A 22,098-nucleotide genomic window follows, 5' to 3' on the forward strand; every position below is an offset into this window, starting at 1 on the left:
TATCTATCTATCTATCTATCTATCTATCTATCTATCTATCAATTATCTATCTATCTATCTATCTATCATTTATCTATCTATCTATCTGTCTATCTATCTATCTATCTATCTATCTATCTATCTATCTATCTATCATTTATCTATCTATCATTTGTCTATCTATATATCTATCAATCATCTATCTATCTATCTATCTATCTATCTATCTATCTATCTATCTATCTATCATTTATCTATCTATCTATCTATCTATCTATCTATCTATCTATCTATCTATCTATCATTTATCTATCTATATATCTATCTATCAATCATCTATCTATTTATCTATCTATCTATCTATCTATCTATCTATCTATCTATCTATCATTTATCTATCTATATATCTATCAATCATCTATCTATTTATCTATCTATCTATCTATCTATCTATCTATCTATCTATCTATCTATCTATCATGTATCTATCATCTATCTATCTAATGGGAACTTTGTGTTCCCATTGGGGTTTGTTCTTCCTGTTTTCTGTTATGACTCACACCTGTCAAATCGGAAGAAATCTTCTAAAATGGGGGCACACATTGCAATAGAAAATTGTAAGGGGTTCTAAACCTTTCACTCTCTTCAAAACTAAAATAAACAAGGTTTTCACTTAGGCTGGGTTCACACCTGGCCGTACGGAATATGCGCGTCTGCCGCGCGTTTTTAAGGAGATTTGCGGTTAAAAAAAACGTGCGACATACGAGTGCTATCCGGCTGTATCCTAATGGATACGCGTGGAAAATACACCCCAAAGAAGCTCCTGTACTTCTCTGGGCATAGGGCGTTTTTCAGTGCGTTCCATCCGTTCCGGCTGCGGCGTCTCAGTATACTGCGAGCCGTAGCTCGCGGTATACTGAGCTTTGGGTGACAGGAGGACGCTAGTTTGTGTCCTCCCGTTACCCTTAGGAGAACTATGGGGAAAAGCCCTAACCCCAAAGTTCTCCTTTAAGCTACTTTAACAGTATTTGAAAGGTTCCTCTTTCCATCGGAATGTGAGCCTAGAGCTGAGTAATAACAGTGATAAAGGACTCTCTGTTGAGCTCTCACTACCCTCATACTCATCTATAAGAGAAGCTGCCCTGCTGTTTGAATCTTTTATTAGGAAATGTTACATTTTACATGCTTTGACTTTGTTTCCCAAATTTGAAAGTACTTCTTATTTGCTAACAAGCAAGTATAGCTGTTTGTAAAACAAGTCAGTATATCAATCAAGAGGCAAAGCACCTCATAGTCTTTATTACCAAAGAATATATCTACGCAGTGGAGTTTGCCATTCCTTGACATAGGTATCACCGTAACCTGAGAGTCAAATGTTTCCAGTGGCTCTAGCCACCAGGTTCATGTTGTCCAGGTTACAGGACCACTTCATCAGCTCAGCTAACAGATGGCCAGTGAGCAACAGGGAGCATATGTTCCAAAAAGGACTGACATCAGCACAGATGGAGGGTGGGCAGTGGGCTGGTCCTGAAACATAACCTGACATTTCCTCCTCCTTTGGTGCTTCATTGTTGCAGCTTACACAAGGAAGATTAGCAAGGAAAAGTGAATGGGAGGTATTAGTGAGTCACTGAAAAACTGATTACTAACACTTCAATGTGCAAGTTTAAGAAGTTTCTTTTTGTTCCTTTTTTATTCTCTCCTTTTTAATTTTGTTTAACTTAACCAGCCTGTGACACTGTTTACAATGCTTAGCCACACAAAAGAAAGGCTTCCACTTGTATTTCAGACTGCACAATGCCCGAGCCACCTTTACAGGGATGCTAATTAGACACGGAGGTTTTTGAACAGGGTTGTTTTTAACGCAGTCGCCATATAAAAAGGAGGTTGATTGGTGGATTTATCAAGACACCGGAAGCACAAATCTGAAAGACACAACTCACAAAGTTTTCTTTTTTCATGGTGTATGCTCTGTCACCCTTTCTGTGTACGTTTCTGGTTATAGGGTTTATACACACCTATATGTCACATTGGAAATACATAACAGAAGGTCTTACTCTGCTGAGCAGTTTTATTCCATGAAAGAACTCGAAGAATTACAAAACTAACCCTTGCAGCAAGACTACCCCGACACTGCAAGGGTCCAGGTCTTGTTCACACTGCTGTGGTGCCTTTTTTCGCATGGTACCATGAGATTAACGCATGCTATCGTGCAACGCACCTACTGTGCGTTACAGTTCAGCAGGTGTGTTGCCATTCATGAAGCACACATACTCACCTGATCCTTGGTCCGTGGTGTTCGGTACTCACCTCTCCTCCCCTCTAAGTTTGGTATGTCCCTTGGCATCCTCACATCTAATGCAGGTCAGGGGACCTGCAGAAGACGTGATGAGGTTAGTAGTCCTTAGTCCGCCAGAGCCCATGGGAGAAGAGGCTGCGGGGAACGATCTATAAAGCCTGGCAGAACCTAGGATCAGGCGATTATATCTGCTTTATTTGAGCCACCTAGAAAAACGAGCACTTAGGACCACAATGCCATGGAAAAAAGTAGCGAATGCACTACTTGTTTTCACTGCATGGCAAAGTATTGTGGCCCCCCGGCCTTGCATCGCGGTGGAGCGCATTGTGGTCGGGAGGTTGGGGAATTTTCCACCAGGATCTTGTAGCGATGACAGGCCACTGCATAAGGTCTTCTCCAGCACATCCCAAAGATTCTCGATGGGGTTAAAGTCTGTGGTGACCAATCTATGTGTGAAATGATGTCTCATGCTCCCTGCACCACTCTCTCACAATTTGAGTCTGATGAATTCTGGAATTGTCATCTTGGAATGTGCCATCAGGGTAGAAAAAATCCACTGATGGAAAAACCTGCTCATTCAATAAATTCAGGTTGCAGCAGCTGAGATCATTTTATGGCCACCTAATGTCGCTGAATCGACACTATTTATCCAATGGAAGGCTCTGACCAATGCGGGGGCTTAGCTAAATCCAGGTGGTGACTTTTTTTTAGGACAGGCAGTGTAGAATAATTTAAAGCAGAACCCCAGGGGGGAAAATATGCATACTTGCACATTATGGCAAGAGCCAACAGAGACCGTGGCAGTACGAATGGGATAGAAGATAGAAGCTGATAAGTTGGCTTCAGTTTTAAAAAAAATCACCCCCTCCCCCCTTTAGTTCTGCTTTAACTATGATAAGGGGCTCAATGGCCAAATCTGAGTTGCTGGAATAGACATGGCCTGAGCTGTTGAAAACAGGACCGGATCAATGTTTGTACACTAGATGCTCCTTCTACTAGAGCTCTTGGGGTGCTCCACATGGTATGCCAACACGTGGGGCTTTCTATTCCAATATCTTATCTCCTGCCTGCTTATAGAGTAACAAAAAACTATCTTCAATTTATCTAGTCCAGTGTGGTTGGCGTTGTCACATAATCCACACAGAGGTTACAAAGCAGCTGCCTGCCACTAAAATGGCATCTTCCCTGAAATATATATCTCCTGAGGGAAGTCAGATCATTACACATAGGCAGCAGTGTGCCATGTTAAAGGAGAACTATGAGATGAGTGATTTCCACTCACCTCATAGTTCTAGCCGACCTGTGACAATGAGACTGTCACAGGTCGGCTCAGTAGATCGGGAGGTGAGCGAACACATACCGGCTTGATTCCCTCTCCCCGCTCCGATCTGCCAGCGCTGACTGGCGGAACGGACGGGGGAGGGGGCGGGTACAGCTGGCTCTGCCTCTAGATAGGCAGAGCCAGCTGTCACTCACGCAGGTGGGCGGATCTCGACGTTGATGTCGGGATCCGCTCCGGCTGCGGCGTCTCAGTAGTATACTGAGCTTAGGGTAACGGGAGGATGCTAGTTTGTGTCCTCCCGTTACCCTAAGGAGAACTATGGGGAAAAACACTGACCCCATAGTTCTCCTTTAACAAATCTGGTCAGTAATAAAGCTACAGCTGCAGATTGTGGACTGTGTTAAATAACATGTTATGAAATAAGAAAGTCCAAATCCCATTCGCACTGCCACGGTCTCAAAACCACAAGGTATATGTGGTGCCCAGCTGTAGCTCTGATGAAGGATCCCTGTGCGGACCCGAAACGTTAGCACTGTATGACAGTATGTGACATTGGGTATTGAATAAACATATCAATACTTTAAAAACCCTTCAAGTGTGTGCCGGTGAATTACTTTTATTTACTAATAATGTTATGAAATAAATTGTTCTCAATGCAAAGTTGGAATACAAATCTGCTTTGGAATTTCCTGCTGTGTTTTATGCTTTTGTTAAAGTGTATGTAAAAGCTAACAATGAACTTTTCTTATTTGTTTAATAAGTGCAAAAATTACCTGTGGATTTTAATGAGCGGATACCTTCCTGTGCTCTCTGCCTGTGCACAAGGAGGGGCCACAGAATGAGAGGGGGGTGTTCTTTGTAATCCATCAAGAATTAGGTAGGCAGGGCTGACACCACATGCTTAGGAATTCGGAGCTAAAAATACACTGAGGGGGATTTATCAAAACTGGAGCAGGCACAATCTGGAGCAGTTGCCCAAGGCAACCAATCAGCATCTCTCTTTAGTTTTCAAAGCTTAGCTGGACAAGCTGAATGGAGAAGATGATTGGTTACTATAAGCAACTGCTCCAGATTCTGTCTGCCCCAGTTTTGGCCTCATTCACATTACTAACAGCCGGCCCGTACAGATCCGTGCTGCATGCACGGCCCTATCGGGCTGCTCCCGGGAAGGACAGGTGCTGCGTGTGACTACACGCAGCAGCCTGTTTTTCTCTATGGAAGTACGCCGCTGTACGCTCACCCGCACTGTTCGTGCTGTTTCCATGGGAAAGAGAAATTTAGGAGCACACTTTCTATATTGCACCCCGGCAGTTATTTTGTTGCCTTGTTGCAGTGTGTTTAAAAGGATAAAACATGGGGAAATGTGCATGTATTGAAGGGATGCACAAATGTTTTTTGTTTTTTTTTACCGTGACACAGCCTTTAATCCTCTTCCCCAAAAGTATTTTATTTTAACAAACATACAACATAAGTGATATATTAAAACAAATGCATAGTGTTTTCCATATATCTTTAACTTTTTTTTTTTAAATCAGGTAAATAGAGAAATAATTTTCCATCTAAAATGTTTGAAGTGCCCCCTTGCAACTAGCAGGTGTGATTCTCATACTCCAGGGCTTCACATAGCTGATTTGTTGTTGTGCTGGGCATACAGACTTTAAAGCAGATCTCCGGGAATTTGAAAATGTAACCCTTGCAGTCAGACTACCCCTGTACCGCAAGGGTTAACTGCTCGTTTTGTCTAGGGAGTGAAAATAACAAAGATAGACTCACCCGATCCTGGATCCCTCCTGGCTGCTAAACTGGTCCTTGCAGCCACTCTCTCCCACCGCACCAGCAGTGATATGTCCCTTGGCGCCTTCATGTCTAGATGTGAAGATGTCATGGATCTTTAGGCTGTAGGAGCAGAGGGAGAGGCTGCAGGGACTGATCTAGCAGCCAGGTGGGATCAAGGATCGGGTGAGTATATTTTTGTTATTTTTGCTCCCTAGACAAAACAAGCAGTTAACCCTTGCAGTGCAGGGCCATATCCTGAGTTCCTATTTAATAGCAGTGCTGAAAAACTAAACTATTTATACCCAGACTATCTTGTCAAATAGAGAGGGCCTCTTGTGGTTGTTTGGTCTGCAGAAGCAGTCAACAAATCTACTGCTAGTGCTGGGCTCTCTCATTAGAGAGCCCACCATGTACTGCATACACTGTGGCATGAAACCCTTAATGTTTGTAGTTGAGGATTTTATACAAATATTGTAATACAACTGATACAAACCGAAAAGTGAAAAAAATAATAATATAAATAATAAATTGACCAAAAACCAACATAGTTCTTTGACACTGAAAATTCTTATATAAAAACTTTCATTTATTAAAAAGCATTACCCAGATGAGCTTGTTCAAATTAGTTTTCATGGCGAAATGTCGATGTCAGGTCTCCACCATTGGTTTCGCCACTTCCTTTTTCCTGTAACTGGGTCTCACAATGGGATCTTGGGTACAGTCAAAGCTCCAGATCTAATGAGACGTGACTCCAGTACTGTTCAGAAGTGTCATTTGGTGGGATATGGGGTCCTCAGCTTTCCCTGATGCCCACGGTAAGACTTACTGACATTATTGCTTTCCTCAAGCATGGAATAAAACACAAGGCCTGCTTATGTGGCAGCCTCCAGCCCCCTAATCAAAAAATACTAAAGAGATTGGCTGGTATGGAAAGATTTTAAACTTCAGGTATTGAACAGACTCCCAGGACAGTTTTGTTCCTCATAAAGGATGTTTACTAATATATGAATGGTCCTCCTTTACTAATCCCATCCTCCACAGGTCAAGCAGGCACTCATCGCAATTGTGGTTTCAATTTTTACCTGGCAAGCACAAAACTGGTTAAAAAATATTTTAAAAATGTAAAAGAACATATGCAGTGTGTCACCTGAAAAATACTTGATATATTTTCTGGTAACCAGTGAGACAGCAAAAATTAAACTTAGTACTGTAGGTCAAAACCCTCTGCTGCAGGAGGTGGCAGCTGTTATTGGGCCGCCCGCAGGAGATCACATGAGTATCACGGAAAAATTTGTGAGACTCTTGTAATAGACCCCATTCGCAGGTGTGAATGAAGCCTCCACACTGTGACCACAGTGGATCACGCCTGAACAAAGTCTGTCTATGTGGCTGCTTATATCGCCACCCATGGTCTACTCTAAGGTAACAGACAGGAGCACAACTGGGAGACAGTTTCCACCCCATAGCTGAAAGTTCCTGAACAAGGACCGTCATGGCAGGATTGGCGGGAATTCTTTTAGAAAGCTACTGACCTAAAAAGACTAAAAATAACTTTTGAGACTGCATTAAAGCGGACCACCTGTGCAAATGGTAGGTTGGCTTTATTCACAGCCCCTAAGCTAACACCCTAAATACATATGGCTTAGACCCCTCCCCCCGCCCCCATCCCCTAAAAAATAATGCTTTGTGAAAAAAAACATACCTTGGCCCCAGATTCGGGTGTTTTAGGGAAGTTTCATGATATCACTGTGCCTCACTGCTGCCTGCTAGGAAGAACGAGCACTTAAAATCCAGCAAGAATGTGTTCTAGCCCATTGCAGGAAAGCAAGGCAGTGGGATTTTGAATTTCCAGCGTTCCCAGCAGGCATTGGTGAGGCACGGTAAGGCATGGTGATGTACCTGATAATCCCTGAAGATCCAGGTTTATTAGTGAATAACCCTGTAAGAAATTTTAAGGCTTCTGTCTCTGATATTCTTATGCAAATCCAAATTGCCTGGCTGCTGTCGACTTCAAAACTTGCTAGTTATTACAGAAATTAAACCCTTTGCTTTGCCAGGCAAGTGCAACATGTTAATTTAAATGATGTTATATATACAGTATATATATATTTTAAGGATGTTGGGGGCTGTAAGTAAAGTTGACCTCTTGTGTTTTAACGGAAGGTCAACTGTAGAATGCTAAAGCTTACAAGAGCTTTTAGGGACTGGGTTAGGATATAACTTTAACTATATAAAGTTCTGTGTTACCAAAAAAGCTTAAAATACTTACCTAAACACCAGAACTGAAACATTTTAACATTTCTTAGAAATTGTATGTGTATATGTATATACAATTGTTTTAGACATAAGCTACTTAACCATTTTCACCCCTAACCTGTGATTATCTAATCTAAGATATCATGAAAGGCTGTTGTCACTAGTTGTGTCTTTCAGGCTCCTGTGGAGGTTACAAGGCCATGGTGTTGATGGTTATTCTTAGAGACAGATGCATCAGTCATGTTTCTTCCTATTGAGGGAAAAACACATTTATCTGGTACAAGATAGGCAAGATTCACAGAGAAATAATTGGTGTCGACAGTCCTTGTCCTGATGGACTATAAACAGTTAATCTATCTTCTCATCTTGGTGTTCACTGAGGAAAACATGAAAGGCCCTCACAAGATATCAATCTTCTTATGGACCACACGAGAAGTAGGTAAGTCCTAATTCCTATATTAACTTTAGGTGTAAAAGACCAGTATACATACCATCCACTTTACCCAATACAGAACAACAACGAATAGCCCATATATACAAGATATGGTTGTCTGTTAATATGTAATAATAACATTATCGATGAGCCAGCATGGTATCTAAAATTTATTTGGTTGCATGACTATGTATTGCATTTGTTTTATTTTTTTATGCTTCTAATATACAGAAGTTATAATTATGGCTCACTGGTAATAATAAATGTTTAGCAATCTCTATCAAACCTAACAGAACAATCCTGTTAAAGTTGGCACTTACACAGCAGGTGATAATCTAACCAAAAAATATATTTTCTGCCTCCTTCCTAAACACCTATCCATAGTCTGTTATTGTAAGGTGCTGTCAGGCTTATCTCCATAACTAAATAAGAATGGAACTATGTACATTTATTACATGTTAACAGGAAATGGCAATTTTTATTTGCTTTTACCCAAACGTACTAACTGTGAAAGCGAATTCCCATTGCTGAGGTTCTTTATTTTTCTTGTCATGATATCTTGTATGTTCCAGTTATATGTCTTTGCTTTTTTTATATGGACAGCACAGTCTTCTTCACTACAATCCAACTTTAAATTAACCAAACTGGGGAACAATGTAGAATTGCCAATTTCAAGTGAAGGTCATTAAGGAGCTTCTAATGTTATTAGGTAAACACAACAACAGTGCTGAAGTAAAACATTTATTTTATTTACCATAATCTGAGATCTGTGTAATGCCATACACAATAAGCTTTCATCACCTCTATACAGGAGGATACTCTAATAGTAGTAGGTCAGTAGGAGTGTAATGCTTGAGGCTTGTGCCATATAAACATTTTTTTCTCTCTGTTTCCTACATTAACAGTCACATTCAAACTTCCATTGTGGATCTGATTGGTTGGAATCTTTTTAGCACTGCACATTAGGTTTGCTGTGTGTAAGAATAAAACATGGAGGGTGTCCAAGTATCACCAGTAGGTGTGTTCCAGGCAGTGGCATATCCAGGGCATGGCATATATGGCACATGCCCTGGGTGTCATTTGAAGAGGGACGCTGCTCTGAGGGTCAGCGAAAGTTTGCCTACCCACTGAGACAGCACCCTATCCGGCAAATTAATGAATGGGTAGCAGCGGGGGTTGAATAATGACAGTGGCAGTGACTGTCATTATTCAACCCCCGCTGCTGCCGGTTAGTTGCTAGGACAGCCTGGCGTCCTAGCAACCAACCGCCGGCAGCCAGGGAGTTGAATGATTACAGCGATAGTCACTGCCGCTGTACTATGTTGCTTTACTCTGATTAAGGCTAGGTTCCCACCTAGGCGATTAAGCTGGTGAGCTGTTTTCGCACAGTTGTTACGCGTTTTTGTTTGCTGTGAAAACCCTGTGGTTGGCACGCGATTTTCAATGCATAGAGATGTTTATGGGACCCAAACCATGCGACAGCCGCCCGAAAATAGCTCCTGCACCTTTTTCGCGCGACAGGCGATTTCTACCGCATGACAAATTGCAAAAGTGTGAACAGCTTCCATAGACTTGAATGCAAAGTTCTGTTTTGTGCAATATCAATATGTGCGATATAGGTGGGAACCTAGCCTTAAAGGGGTCTCTGAGGACACTGGTGCAAGCGGGAGCACTGAGTCTCCTCTTACATAGTCTGATGTAAGGGGGGACTTTGATGTATGGAAGAGCTCTGGGGATTCTAATGTAAGGAGGGACTCAGATTCAAGTTTTATTGGCAATTTCAGTGCTTGCCATAGGTGTTATTTTCTGTAGATAAGTCCTGGTTCCAGCATCACAGATTACCAACAAAGGGGGGTAAAAGGGATTGGGGTAATACACCAACATCTGGATGAAAAATGTAACATTTTGCATTGATACTTTCATAATCAGGGTTCTAGTGTACAGGAATGAACCCTGGATGGGTTTGGGAATGCATTACAAAAGGTGAGCAAAAAGGGTTTCCAGATAACCAGGTTCCTGATAAAACGCATTAGATGGGACTTGTGCACCATAGCTATGTCTGAACAAAAAATAAGAATCTCTGAGCAGTTAGGCTGTGCTCCCTGTATGCATTTCAAAGCACAAGGAAGATCTGCACCTTGTCCATGCAGGGTAATTCAACAGGTTTCTTTTAAAGTCCACCTCCCCTGAAGCACATGCTCACTTTTTTTTCACCCCTATATGCTGCCGCTGGGAGCAAATAAAATACCTAGTACTTCTTGGTATGGAGGAACATGCTGCTTTCTTTCCTCTTATGTAACAGTACTGGTGCTTGGCCTGGTACTCTCATGAGGAGAGTACCAGGCCATTCCTTGCTCCCGGCAGCTTGAGATGATGGGCCAAAAAACAACCTAAGTCACTTAATATATCAATTCTACCGGGTATATTAAGATAGATGAGTGGTACCTGATGGCGCCGGCAATCAAGCTAAGGATGCAGAAGCAGATATATGGCAGAAACTGCCTTTGGAGCAGCTTTTGGTCCCTCTCTCCCAGCTGTCCCTGTGAAATTCAAACCATCAAAAGTTGGATTACATGGCTAAATGTATGGTTAGGTGGGTAACGCGTGTCTAGAGGCATGTCTGAGTAAGGGGCAGTTATCTATTTCATACTTACAGGTACTTTTAGAAATTAAAAAAGAGCAATATCTTTATCTTTTTTTAGCTGACTAAGGAGTGTGTCTGAAAGTTATTTTAGGCAAATCTGTCCATATGTAAATTCATGAAATTAGAGAATGATAATGATTTACCATATGATGGCTACATTGATATTACTGATTTTTTTGAAGTTGTAATGCTATTTCTTTCTAACTGTTGGCACTTGAATTGGTAGCTCTTTGGAACAGGAGTTATAGAGGGGCAGGGAAAGTGTTGTAAAGCTGCAATAATATAGCACTGTGCCATCAGAGAATATGTGGCCACCTGCCTTCAGCTGATACTACTGCAAAGCACTGATAGAGAGTGGAGCCTCATAAACTATTTATCGCCTATTGTATTTTTAATGTCTGGTTCAATGATAATTAAATCATACAAGCACAGAGATCACATACAGAACATTGGAAACCTTGTAAATATATCAAGTTGGCCTTGGTACAAAAGAGGAACAGATTTCAGCTTGGTCCAGTGACCTATCTATGTTAGTTAGTCAGTACAGTACTTTATATGTTTTTATAAATCAATATCAACATAAAAAAATGAAATTAAAGGAAACGAAATAAGGTTAGAACATAAAAGAATCATAGTTTTGTTGGGGTACCTAACTATCTTCATTGGGATAATGTTTACCTATGCTGATTAAAGCAGTATTAAACTCTCAAGTGTTTTTTCAATAATTAATCCAGATCAAACAAATATACATTTCCCAGCAAATAATTAATTTACATTTTTGCCCAAATACTTAGAGTCCTCATGTTTCCAAATAGCTGGCTGCAACTCTCCCAGCTCAGCCTCCATGAACTTACTGTCCAGTACAAGATCACAAGGGACAGAGCACACTCTCAAAAGCTGTCCATCTACTAGCTTGGAGGAGGGAGAGAGGAGGAGTGGAGAGCAGGCAAGTGGCTCACTTTGCTGTGCCTGTGTGCTTGCGTAGACACACACAGCCTACTAGCACACACGGGTGGCTCCATAGAACCCTGCAATTGAAAGGAGCCACCCTAAAACAGAATATCAGGACCAGTGCTCAGGGGTCCTGCTGATTCTATAAGCTGAAACTTTTAAATATCGGAAGCAGCATCCATTGCAAGTGATTTATTTAGCATTTGAAATAGCGTAAAAACCTTTTGCCTTTAATATCACTTTAAGGGAACACCCAGGTCAAGAATAGAAATGAAACCTTGGGGCACATACAGGGAGAACACCCTTTATGCTCAGTATTTTAGGTCTTCACAAGGCATTGCTGCAGTGCACCAGTTCACCTTACTCTGTGCCTGTAATTTGAAAATTCTGGAATGCACCTGCTTGTGATGCTGGAATACACCAAACAGAAATCCTGATATTAAAAATGCCATTACTGGACGTTTCTCACAACCATCAATCAGATTTTGCACTGGAAGTCTGAATGTGATGAAATATGTGAGAAAAAAAATAAATAGTGTAATCTACCACACACACACACTTTGGGAAGTACATTCCTACTGCCCTCCTACTGACTTTGTGCACACAAGAACCTTTAGACTTAAATGCAATTGCAGTGTTTACTAAATAGCATTAGTGGCTCAGTGAATGCATTTACTTGTTACATTACATTTTTTGTATAACTAAAGCTGTCCATATACTGGTCAAATTTCGGTTGAGATCAGTATGTTGCCCCATCAGGACCTCCGCCCCTTTCAACAAGAAAAAACTTACAGTGTATGGTCAGCTTAACTTGAGCCAAAAACCTTTTAAATAAAGTGGGGAAGAGTTCAACATTTTTATGTCTCTATTGGGATAATAAGTATTAAGACATTTAACGTGTGTTGTATATATAAAATCTGAATTTTATTATTCCACATAGAATCATTGCAGAATCAGGGAAGAGATCCAACATCAAAATGTCAATACCAACACCAATATACAACAATAAACGAGCTTGTAGGTGTACGGTGGTACTTAATAAGGTCCAGTAATGGCAGTCTTTATCGTCTAATCATTCTTATACGTTGGTACACCAATGAGCTCTAAGCTTATTGGTTAAATAACAATAAAAAGCAGGGCTGGCGGCCCTTAGTAGAGATACTTCAGACATTAATCAGAGTGGGACCTAGAGCCAGTGATACCTGCATGATATTGCTATCTGCTATCCATTCAGACCTAAGCTCACAGTGTCTGGGAAAGGGAAGTCTTCCAGCACCAAATTCCTTTTGCAGCTCTAAGACCTCATATGAACTAATGCCAAGATCAGAGATGATGGAAGATGTTAAAATGTGTTTTACAATTAACCATGTCCCTCCTTTACCATGCCCACCAATGTATGCAGCACCATAGCACCCCTTGCATGGCACACTTTGTTTAGCATACAGAAATCTGTCCCTAGCATGAAAGGGCTAGCCATTTACATTTGCCACCCCCATCTTCCCAAAAAATAGGTTCCCAGTGCTCCCCTAGGTGTTCCTGCATACATTTGCATGTTTCAGTACCTTGTTAAAGTCTCTGTAATATAAAATAAGAAAATCCATCCAGCAGGGAGAGTGGGGAGCATTCATAAGGAAAACACCAGGTGTACATACCAAGAAACTCAAGCTCAGAGCGCTCACCATGACACTCCTAAGTCATATAGGAAAATGTATTAAAGAGCTTAAGGGCTTTGTAAGTTCCTCTGCACCCTTCAATTTATCTAAATGTGGGCACAGCTTATCTCCCCTGGGCACAGCTGAAGAGAAAGTGAGGTGTTCTAAAGTCCTAAGTACCTGTCCTAGGTTGACAACACTGCTCCTCCATTAAGGAAAAAAGCCGAAAAAAAAGATAACTAATGCTGCTACCACACCTAAGGATGGGCTACCTTCAATATATTATATTGTCGTTCTGGGGTTTGTATACACTTTATTATGGAGTTGTACCTCCCCTCTATAACATGGTTATGTTAGAACGATGTGCCGGCCACTCATGTTCCATCACACCAGACTCATCACATCTTTATAGATAGAGGTACAGTCAAGATGGAACAGAAAAGGACGTTTCCTTCACTGTTGCCAGAAGCTTGGAGCCCATAACTGTCTAGAATGCCTTTATATGCTGCAGCATTAGTTTTGGATACAGTAAGGGAAGGTAATAAACCCTGCCAGATTTTTTTTTGCCATCTGTGTCCCATTGGGGAGATCTCCTTTCACTTCCTGACCAATAGCCACAAAAGGAAGTAAGAGAAAATCCAACCAAAGTGAGTGAAACCACTGGTGGTCAGCTGGGTCACTAGTACTAGTTCCCCCATTGGAAGATTTCACATCTGTTCTTATTCCGGTGACAACCCATAAATTGGGATTTTCTTCACATTCAGCATTAACATTCGGGACATTCTATTTGGAATAAATAGAGAGGGTGAATCTCCCTAATGGAGGCACAGACAGCATTAAAAACCTGGCAGGGGTTCTAATCTGTCTGCCCTCTATCCAAAACAAAACAAAAAAGTTTTGACTGCAATTTACAGTTCCCATCACTGGAAGAACCAAAATGTAAAAATCTCTATAGGTGCCCCCATACTATTGGCCATATTGCTTATCAGTTTTTGGTAGACTTTGTGTGGACTGCGTGAAATGTGCTGTACATGAATGCAGCCAATTTCTTTATACTTCATAAAAACCTTTCTTTTAACCCATCTCAACTAGTAAAGTGTCCTTGTTCACTTTTCTGTTATGATACAATTGAGGAGAGTGGAAAAATAAAAGCCTCTGTAACAAAGAGTGCAGCTGCAAAGATTTGTATCCACAATTGGTTGTGGTCCAATCGATCGTTATGGCAGGAAACTAAGCTTAAAAAAGACACGCATCTTCTAAATCTCCGGTTGTGTCTGCACACAGCAGGAGAAAATGAGATTGCATGCACACTGCATCTAGTCCCCCCTGCTATGCACAGAGACTTCTTGCTAGAAGCTCTGCCTACTGCTGAAACAATCAATATGACTTTTTGATGAAACGCTCAGTCATAACCAAATCTTAGATTCAGATCAAAAGAGAAACAGAACTGGAGCAACGTTCTGACTCTACCACAATCACGTTAATTTGATTTACTCTTTTCCTTTAGAGATTAGCTGCTTTGATCCAGACAGACTTGCATTTTAGTCTTGCATGAACAGTATGGATGGATATACAATATATGTAGCATTAGGAACAGTAGATGGTTGGTCGCCCATTGAAAGATATATACTTCTGCATAAGTTTAGCTTTGCTAATTCTAATAAACACTTCAACACTCTCAAAACCAATGCATTCAATTCATTTTTTAAATGCCTGTATAGTGGATTAATTGCTGCTCACTTTTCTTCCTGGTAGAAGCATTCAGGTTGATCTCTGTATCTTTGGCATACCCTTTACCACTTGTATCTTACTTGTTAGGAGTAGTGATGTGCGGGGGCTTGGTGCACAACCAATGTTGCCCAAGCCCACACAAAACTGTGACTGGCCAATCCCCCTTTGGACACAATCAGTTGTGGCAGGGGCATTCCACGTCCCTTTATGATGTGTAGCTGCAGAGCGGGGAACGACCCTGCCGCAAATGATTGGGCTAGTAGGGGGGTGTGCTAGTGACAGTTTTGCACAGGTTTGGATGAACATGGGTGAGCTTGGTTCACCCTAAGCCCCTACACACAATATAGGAGAATGTATAACCAGTGAGGTAATAGTAAGTAGGGATGAGCTCAGGTTCGGACCAAACCAGTACCGAACCTGAGTTCCTCCGAATAAGGAAGTGCCATGGGAATTTCCATCCAGTCAACCGCAGTATGGACATTCCCCACCCTGCAGCTGCATGTAAGCAAAGGGGCGGGATGCTTGTGCTGATGTCATTGACCTAATATGGCAACATAGCCATATTAGGTAAATGTAATTGACCAAATATAGGCGTGTAGCAAGATAAGGTCAATTACATCACTGCATTGCATACGTGAAGCTGCGGGCGGGGAATTCCCCACCAGCAGCTGATTGGTTAGCATGGAAGGAGCATCCTTCCAGGTTCAGTAGGGGCTCCTTCCAGGTTCAGAAGAGCACAGTGTTGGAGCTCATCCCTACCGAGCTCCTTTGACAGAAGTCAATTGCGTAATAAACTTTTGTCAAGCTGGCAAGGCCACCCACTATTAGAATGTTGTCAAGCTCCTATAGGAATGACTGCTTAGACAAAAGCACAATTTCCCATGTCGACTGTTTTGTTTTGATTTGAGCTACACCATTTTACATTTTTCTGTTTATCTGCCTAAAAAAAACAGTGAATGTGTTTTTTGTTGGGGAAACTCCAAATCATTCCAAAATTGAATGATAAAATCAAACTAAATTTCCAACTATATTCTACAAGTTTCTGATGGTGTTATTAAATGCTCTGACGAGATTTTTCATATGAACGTTCGTACAGACACCTACCAGTGTATGACCAGCTTCAAAAACTAGATGCATTTATAAAGCTGAGAATGACATCTTGAATCCTAATATCTATGTCAGCCCTTCTCAACCAGGGTGCCGTGGCACCCTGGGGTTCCTCCTGGCTTCCCCAGGTGTGCCTCAAAATTCTTGCACAGCATCATGCCTTTCTATGGGGAAGGTTGGCTTCTGATGTGAAGGGTTCTCCTTATGTAAAAGGGGGGGCTCTGAGGTAAAGGCAGATTTCTGATGTGAAAGTGGGGCTCTAATGTACAGGTGGGTCTCTGATGTTGAGTGGGCTTCTGATGTGAAGAGGGCTCCTGATATGAAAGAATGGGGCTCTGATGTGGATGGGGGCTCCTAGCATGAGAGGGGAGAGGGCTCCTGAGTTACTCTAATGTGAAAAGGGGTTCTGATGTGAAGGGGGCTTCCGATGTGAAAGGGGGACTCTGATGTGAAGGGGGCTTCCGATGCGAAAGGGGGACTCTGATGTGAAGGGAAAACTCGTTATATTTTGTGTTTTTGCGTGGGGTTCCCCCTTAAAATCCATACCAGACCACTATCTGGGATAAGGGTCTGGTATGGGTTTTGGAGGGGCCACACATTGTTTTTTAGATTTAGACTGGGCGCCTTGTGATTGTGCCTACTTTTAAAGGGTGCTGTGACTGGAAAAAGGTTGAGAAATGCTGATCTATGTTATGTTATCTATGATATTAATAACATATTAATAACATAAATCAGCATCAACATAGATCATATAATGAATAGGTACCTAAAACCCCAGGTGGTTTTGGATACAGTGAACAAACCTAAGTATGACCTACCCCTGTTTGGTCAAACATAAGTAGAATTTTGTTAGAAAAAAAAATCAGTCTTTAGAACTTTTTGGGGGGGGTCAAGTCGACGATCGCTTTTGACAGCAGTGATGAAAAAAATTGAAGGAGCAAGATGGACATTTTTTCTCAAAAGACATTCTAACAGTGAATTTGGTTTTCATTTATAAAAACTCAGTTTCCAAAATCAAACAAAATGTTGAACCCAATTCATCAAGTTTTTAATGGTAGTATCTAAAATTCTGACGAGATTATTCACACAAAGCTCATATGAAAATCTACCAGTGTATGGCCGGCTTCAGAAATATTTGGGACTCAATAAAACTGAAGATAACTCCTGACACTCTTTGGTTGACTTGACCAAAAGTCAATTTAGCTCATTATCCCTGTAAACAAGAACCAGTTGTCCAGTACGTGGCTTGCATTCTAGCTAAAACGTCCCTTTAATTCAAAGAAAATATCTTTTTCTTCACTGATTAAACAATTGTCTTTTATAACATAAACAGTTTGTGTTTGTTTGGATAATCTGTGCGGTAATACTAATTGGGTATAATCCTGCACATAAAACTTCCTTTTGCAGTGATCCGGAGAGACCTCAGTGACAGTGATGTGCCATGACACGGCTCTCATCCAGATCTTGAAAGATCAAGGCTCTTACAATGCAGTATCAGGAGTGCCATCAGACCGGCTAATACCCTTAATGGGCCAAATCTCTCTTCTATCAACAGCTGCTGGTGCTATTTATTTTAGGACGAGTGGTACTTTACTTCTTTTAAAAAAGCAATTACAGGCTTCTTAAATGTTGTTTATATTTCATTTACTGTAAGGCCTCATAGTGCTGACTTGCGGGTTCCTCGCGCATTGTTTGATTTGATTGCCTGAAGATCTCAAGGAAGTGAACACTGCAAATCATGTTTGTTTGGAGGAAAAGGCAAAATAATGGCCTGACTACAACTTTTCAATGCCAAACCTGAACACATAAAAGGAGTTCTAAAGTCCCGGCATAAAGTATCCTGTTATAACATCAGCATTGTAATAGGAATACATACTAGAGTTGTTTTGATAAAGCAATCAAAGCTTACTTGAAAAAATCCCTTCCTTCTGTCTGTCCATTACCTTTAACAACTTCCAGGATTCCCAGTGTGCTTTGTATCTCTTTACCTGCTGCTTGGTGTGGTGCAGTCTTGATTTCTCAAGACTACATATCCCATCATGCATTGCTTCCAACAAGCAATGATAATGTTACATTGTTCAGACGTTGAGGTGTACTTCAGAAGGCAGGCTCTGTGAGTTGTGACACAATAAGTAAGTTTCCAAACTGCTATATGGATTTGGTTATTAGGAGTAGGATAGAACGTATGGAAATTCAATGAAGGAATACAGATTTATTTTTATTTTTTGATCATAGATACCCTTTAAAGTGTCACTAAACCTTCAATCTGAAACAAGTTTTCAATCCAGTACTATATATAAAGCAACATTTTCATCAGCTAATGATGATACCTCTTCTCTGCAAAATGATTCTCCCCTCAACTAACTATCCACGAAAGAGCTTTCCCCGAATTTCTGGTTGTGTGTTATGGGTTCAGTCCGGTTTTGGGGCCACTGTGATGAATGGGCATTGCAGTGAGCTATACCATGCCAGTGCTGGACGAGTCTGCACGTAGAAATATAATCCAGGTCGGTAACGCACCGAGGAGGCAAGGGAACCTCCTCATAAAGAAAGTGTGCTGAAAAAAATGTTCACATATAGAATCTGAAATTGTCATTTAAAGGTATTCAGATGACCACTTATAAGAAATAACATACCGTATATACTCGAGTATAAGCCGTCCCGAATATAAGCCGAGGTACCTAATTTTAGCCAAAAAAACTGGGAAAAAGTATTGACCCGAATATAAGCCGAGGGTGGGAAATGAGGCAGCTACTGGTAGATAGATACCATTAAAATACATTAATATTTATTTAAAAGAAAAATAACCTAGCTCTGTAAGTGGAAAAGGGGGTACAGGGCTACATATCATGTACTACGGATCATTTAACCCATTCATATTAGCAGAGGATAATTGTAAATCTATTGTTCAGTGCACTCTATATGTAGTATATAGTACATGTACATATAGAGTGCCTGCAACAATACATTTACAATGATCCTCTGCTAACATGAATGGGTTAAATGATCCATAGTACAGGGCTACATACAGATCATTTAATACATTCATGTTAGTATAATTGTAAATGTATTGTCTGCACTGTATTAGCAGTATATACTCTATATAGAGTATATACTGCTAATACAGTGCAGACAATACATTTACAATTATACTAACATGAATGTATTAAATGATCTGTATGTAGCCCTGTACTATGGATCATTTAACCCATTCATGTTAGCAGAGGATCATTGTAAATGTATTGTTGCAGGCACTCTATATGTACATGTACTATATACTACATATAGAGTGCACTGAACAATAGATTTACAATTATCCTCTGCTAATATGAATGGGTTAAATGATCCGTAGTACATGATATGTAGCCCTGTACCCCCTTTTCCACTTACAGAGCTAGGTTATTTTTCTTTTAAATAAATATTAATGTATTTTAATGGTATCTATCTACCAGTAGCTGCCTCATTTCCCACCCTCGGCTTATATTCGGGTCAATACTTTTTCCCAGTTTTTTTGGCTAAAATTAGGTACCTCGGCTTATATTCGGGACGGCTTATACTCGAGTATATACGGTATTTGATTTTCTGCATTGGCTGTAGTGGCACTTTCAATCTCTGTGAATCCTGTAAGGCACTTGTTTTGGTTAACAAAAAACAATCAGTAAGCAAATAATTTTAATGATCGGTTCAGGTTTATGCAAATAGTAACTGGTCATTTAAAATACCTTTAACTACTTCCCACTGGCCTCATACATACAGTACATGCGGCAGCACGGAGGTAGGCCTTGACGCAGAGTTGCAGCATATATGCATCACTGTGTTGTTCTGTGGGCGTGCTCAATCAGCAACCGAGCTTTCATCGATGCCTTACGGTCAAGTACCATCAACCAGGAGTCGGAAGGACAGGCTCCCCACTATGTCATCACTGTGCAGCCAATCACAGTGATCACATGAACGGGAGTCACTCACGTTGGCCTTCAGCGTTACAACCCGCCTAAAAGGACAGTGCCAAAGGGTTAATAGAAAAATGACATATTCCTGATGAATGTACTATGTTAAATTAAAGAATAGCTCAAGAGCTCATGCTAAACCTTTATTGTTTTAGTTTCTGATTGAGTGGGTAAGAGTCAGAACATCAGTCAAGGTTTAAATGCTGTCTTTGTCCTTCCTGGGGAAATGTCCCTTCACTTCCTGTGCCAGTGTCATCAGGATGTGAAATGAGAGTGTGCAGGCGTCACTAGGACAGGAAGATGGCAATAAAAGCCTAATAAAAATATAACAGTGCACTTATTCCCAGAGCATTGCGCAGCTGCAACAACTTCCCCCAATAATAATCTTCTGCATTAGTGTGAGTGGCCGCAATAATAATCCCCACCATTGGTGACAGTGGCAGTACTAAACCTCCCACACAATGGCAATAGTAGTCAGTGGCAGTGCGGTTAACTCCCCTTCCCACTGCCCACCCTAGTGTTCACTTACATTGCTATTTAATTTTCTCATTGGTGGTCAGTGGCAGTGCTATTTAACCCCCCGTATTGGCGGTCAGTGGTTACTTATCTGATCACATGCTCTTGCGCCGCTCTCTCTCTCTCCCCAATGAGTCTGGGACTTTAATTGTACAGTCGAGTGGAGATCACTCCACCTGACAATACAATCTTTATTTCAGTGCTGTAATGTAGAAAGGGGGAAACCCTACTGCCACTCTGCTACTCTATAGGGCCAAACAGGTGACCTCTGTAATGTTCAGATAGCTTAATTCTTCTCTAGACCTTGCTCCCTTGGCAGCCATTGACCTACTCTTCCTTAGGACACTCTACGTTGTGGGCAAGCCCTTGGCATCCTTACCTTTCCTGCATTGTACATGATGATGTCAGAGTGCAACTGCCAGATGGACGTGAAAGAGAAGTAGCTGTGGGGAACAGATCACACAGAGAAGAGGAGCCTGTGGGAGTGAGGGATAAGGTAAGTTAAAGTGCTACCATAGGAAAAAAATGAACATTTAACTCTTGCAGCATGGGGGTGGGGGGGGGGGGGGGCACCACTACAAGGGAGGGTAGTTTTGGTAATTTCCCCAGAGTTCACATATCAGTTACCAATGGCCAAACAGTTAGCATAAGCATTTCTATAAGGAACCAGTTTTGTAAGACCCGGACAAATACATACATCTAAGTGCAGTAGGTATCTATTGTCTTTGTAATGAATGACTCCCTCCATTCTGTATCATCACCTGTGCAGTGTTTTGTAATAACATTAATAAGCTGCTACAAGGACTAATAACGTGTTGGAATTTCTATTCTGTTCACTAGGTAGGAGACATGATGCAGCATGTATGGATTAGGCAACCTACATGCACCTGAATCCTGCAACACATGTAAAGGTTCCGTGTCCCATGGTGGAATTTGTAAACATCACTAGGAATTGTCTATCATGCAGTAAAGTGCATCCAGCTACAATTGTCATGTTTCTCGCACAGCTCAGTTTTGTTTGGTCTACCCCACCAAGCTAGGTTCTAGTTAGATCAGCAGCTGTCTGAGAAAAGTGTGTGGCTCCTTTATGCTTCACTGAGTCTTTAGGTCAGGGGTCTCAAACATCCGGCCCTCCAGATGTGGTGGAACTACAAATCCCATGAGGCATTGCAAGATTCTCACAGCCACAGGCATGACTCCCGAAGAGAGATGCATCATGGGATTTGTAGTTTCACCACAGCTGGAGGGCTGGAGGTTTGAGACCCCTGCTTTTAGGTAGTTTGGAGTTTTACTCTGTCAATTAATTGATCATTTCCTGTTTTACGTTATGGTCGGATTGGCATTGGAAGCACAACTTTTAGAGTATCTATCCCGTAGGAGGTAATAGTAATGTGAGTAAAAGTGAAGTTGTTTATGTTATATATTACAGCTTACTCATTCCTAGGCTAAATTAGCATTTAACCCTTACTGTGTGTGTATGTGTCTGTGTGTGTGTTTGTGCGTGTGTGTGTGGTGGGGGGGGGGG

At 41.3% G+C, this 22,098-nt stretch overlaps 1 protein-coding gene across 1 annotated transcript in view; it reads right to left on the bottom strand.

Moving 5' to 3' along the window:
* Positions 1-19,980: 19,980 nt before the first annotated feature.
* FAM120B (family with sequence similarity 120B) overlaps positions 19,981-22,098 on the bottom strand; it is a 111,960-nt gene continuing 109,842 nt past the window's right edge. Inside the window, exons 11-12 of the mRNA XM_018557049.1 lie at positions 20,953-21,049; positions 19,981-20,101 (exon numbers count right to left, since the gene is read on the bottom strand). Of these exons, the coding sequence (XP_018412551.1) occupies positions 19,981-20,101; positions 20,953-21,049 (218 nt within the window). The remainder of the gene's footprint in view (positions 20,102-20,952; positions 21,050-22,098) is intronic.

This window comes from Nanorana parkeri, unplaced genomic scaffold, assembly GCF_000935625.1.
Source record: "Nanorana parkeri isolate BGI_ZX_2015 unplaced genomic scaffold, ASM93562v1 scaffold264, whole genome shotgun sequence".
Classification (NCBI taxonomy): domain Eukaryota; kingdom Metazoa; phylum Chordata; class Amphibia; order Anura; family Dicroglossidae; genus Nanorana; species Nanorana parkeri.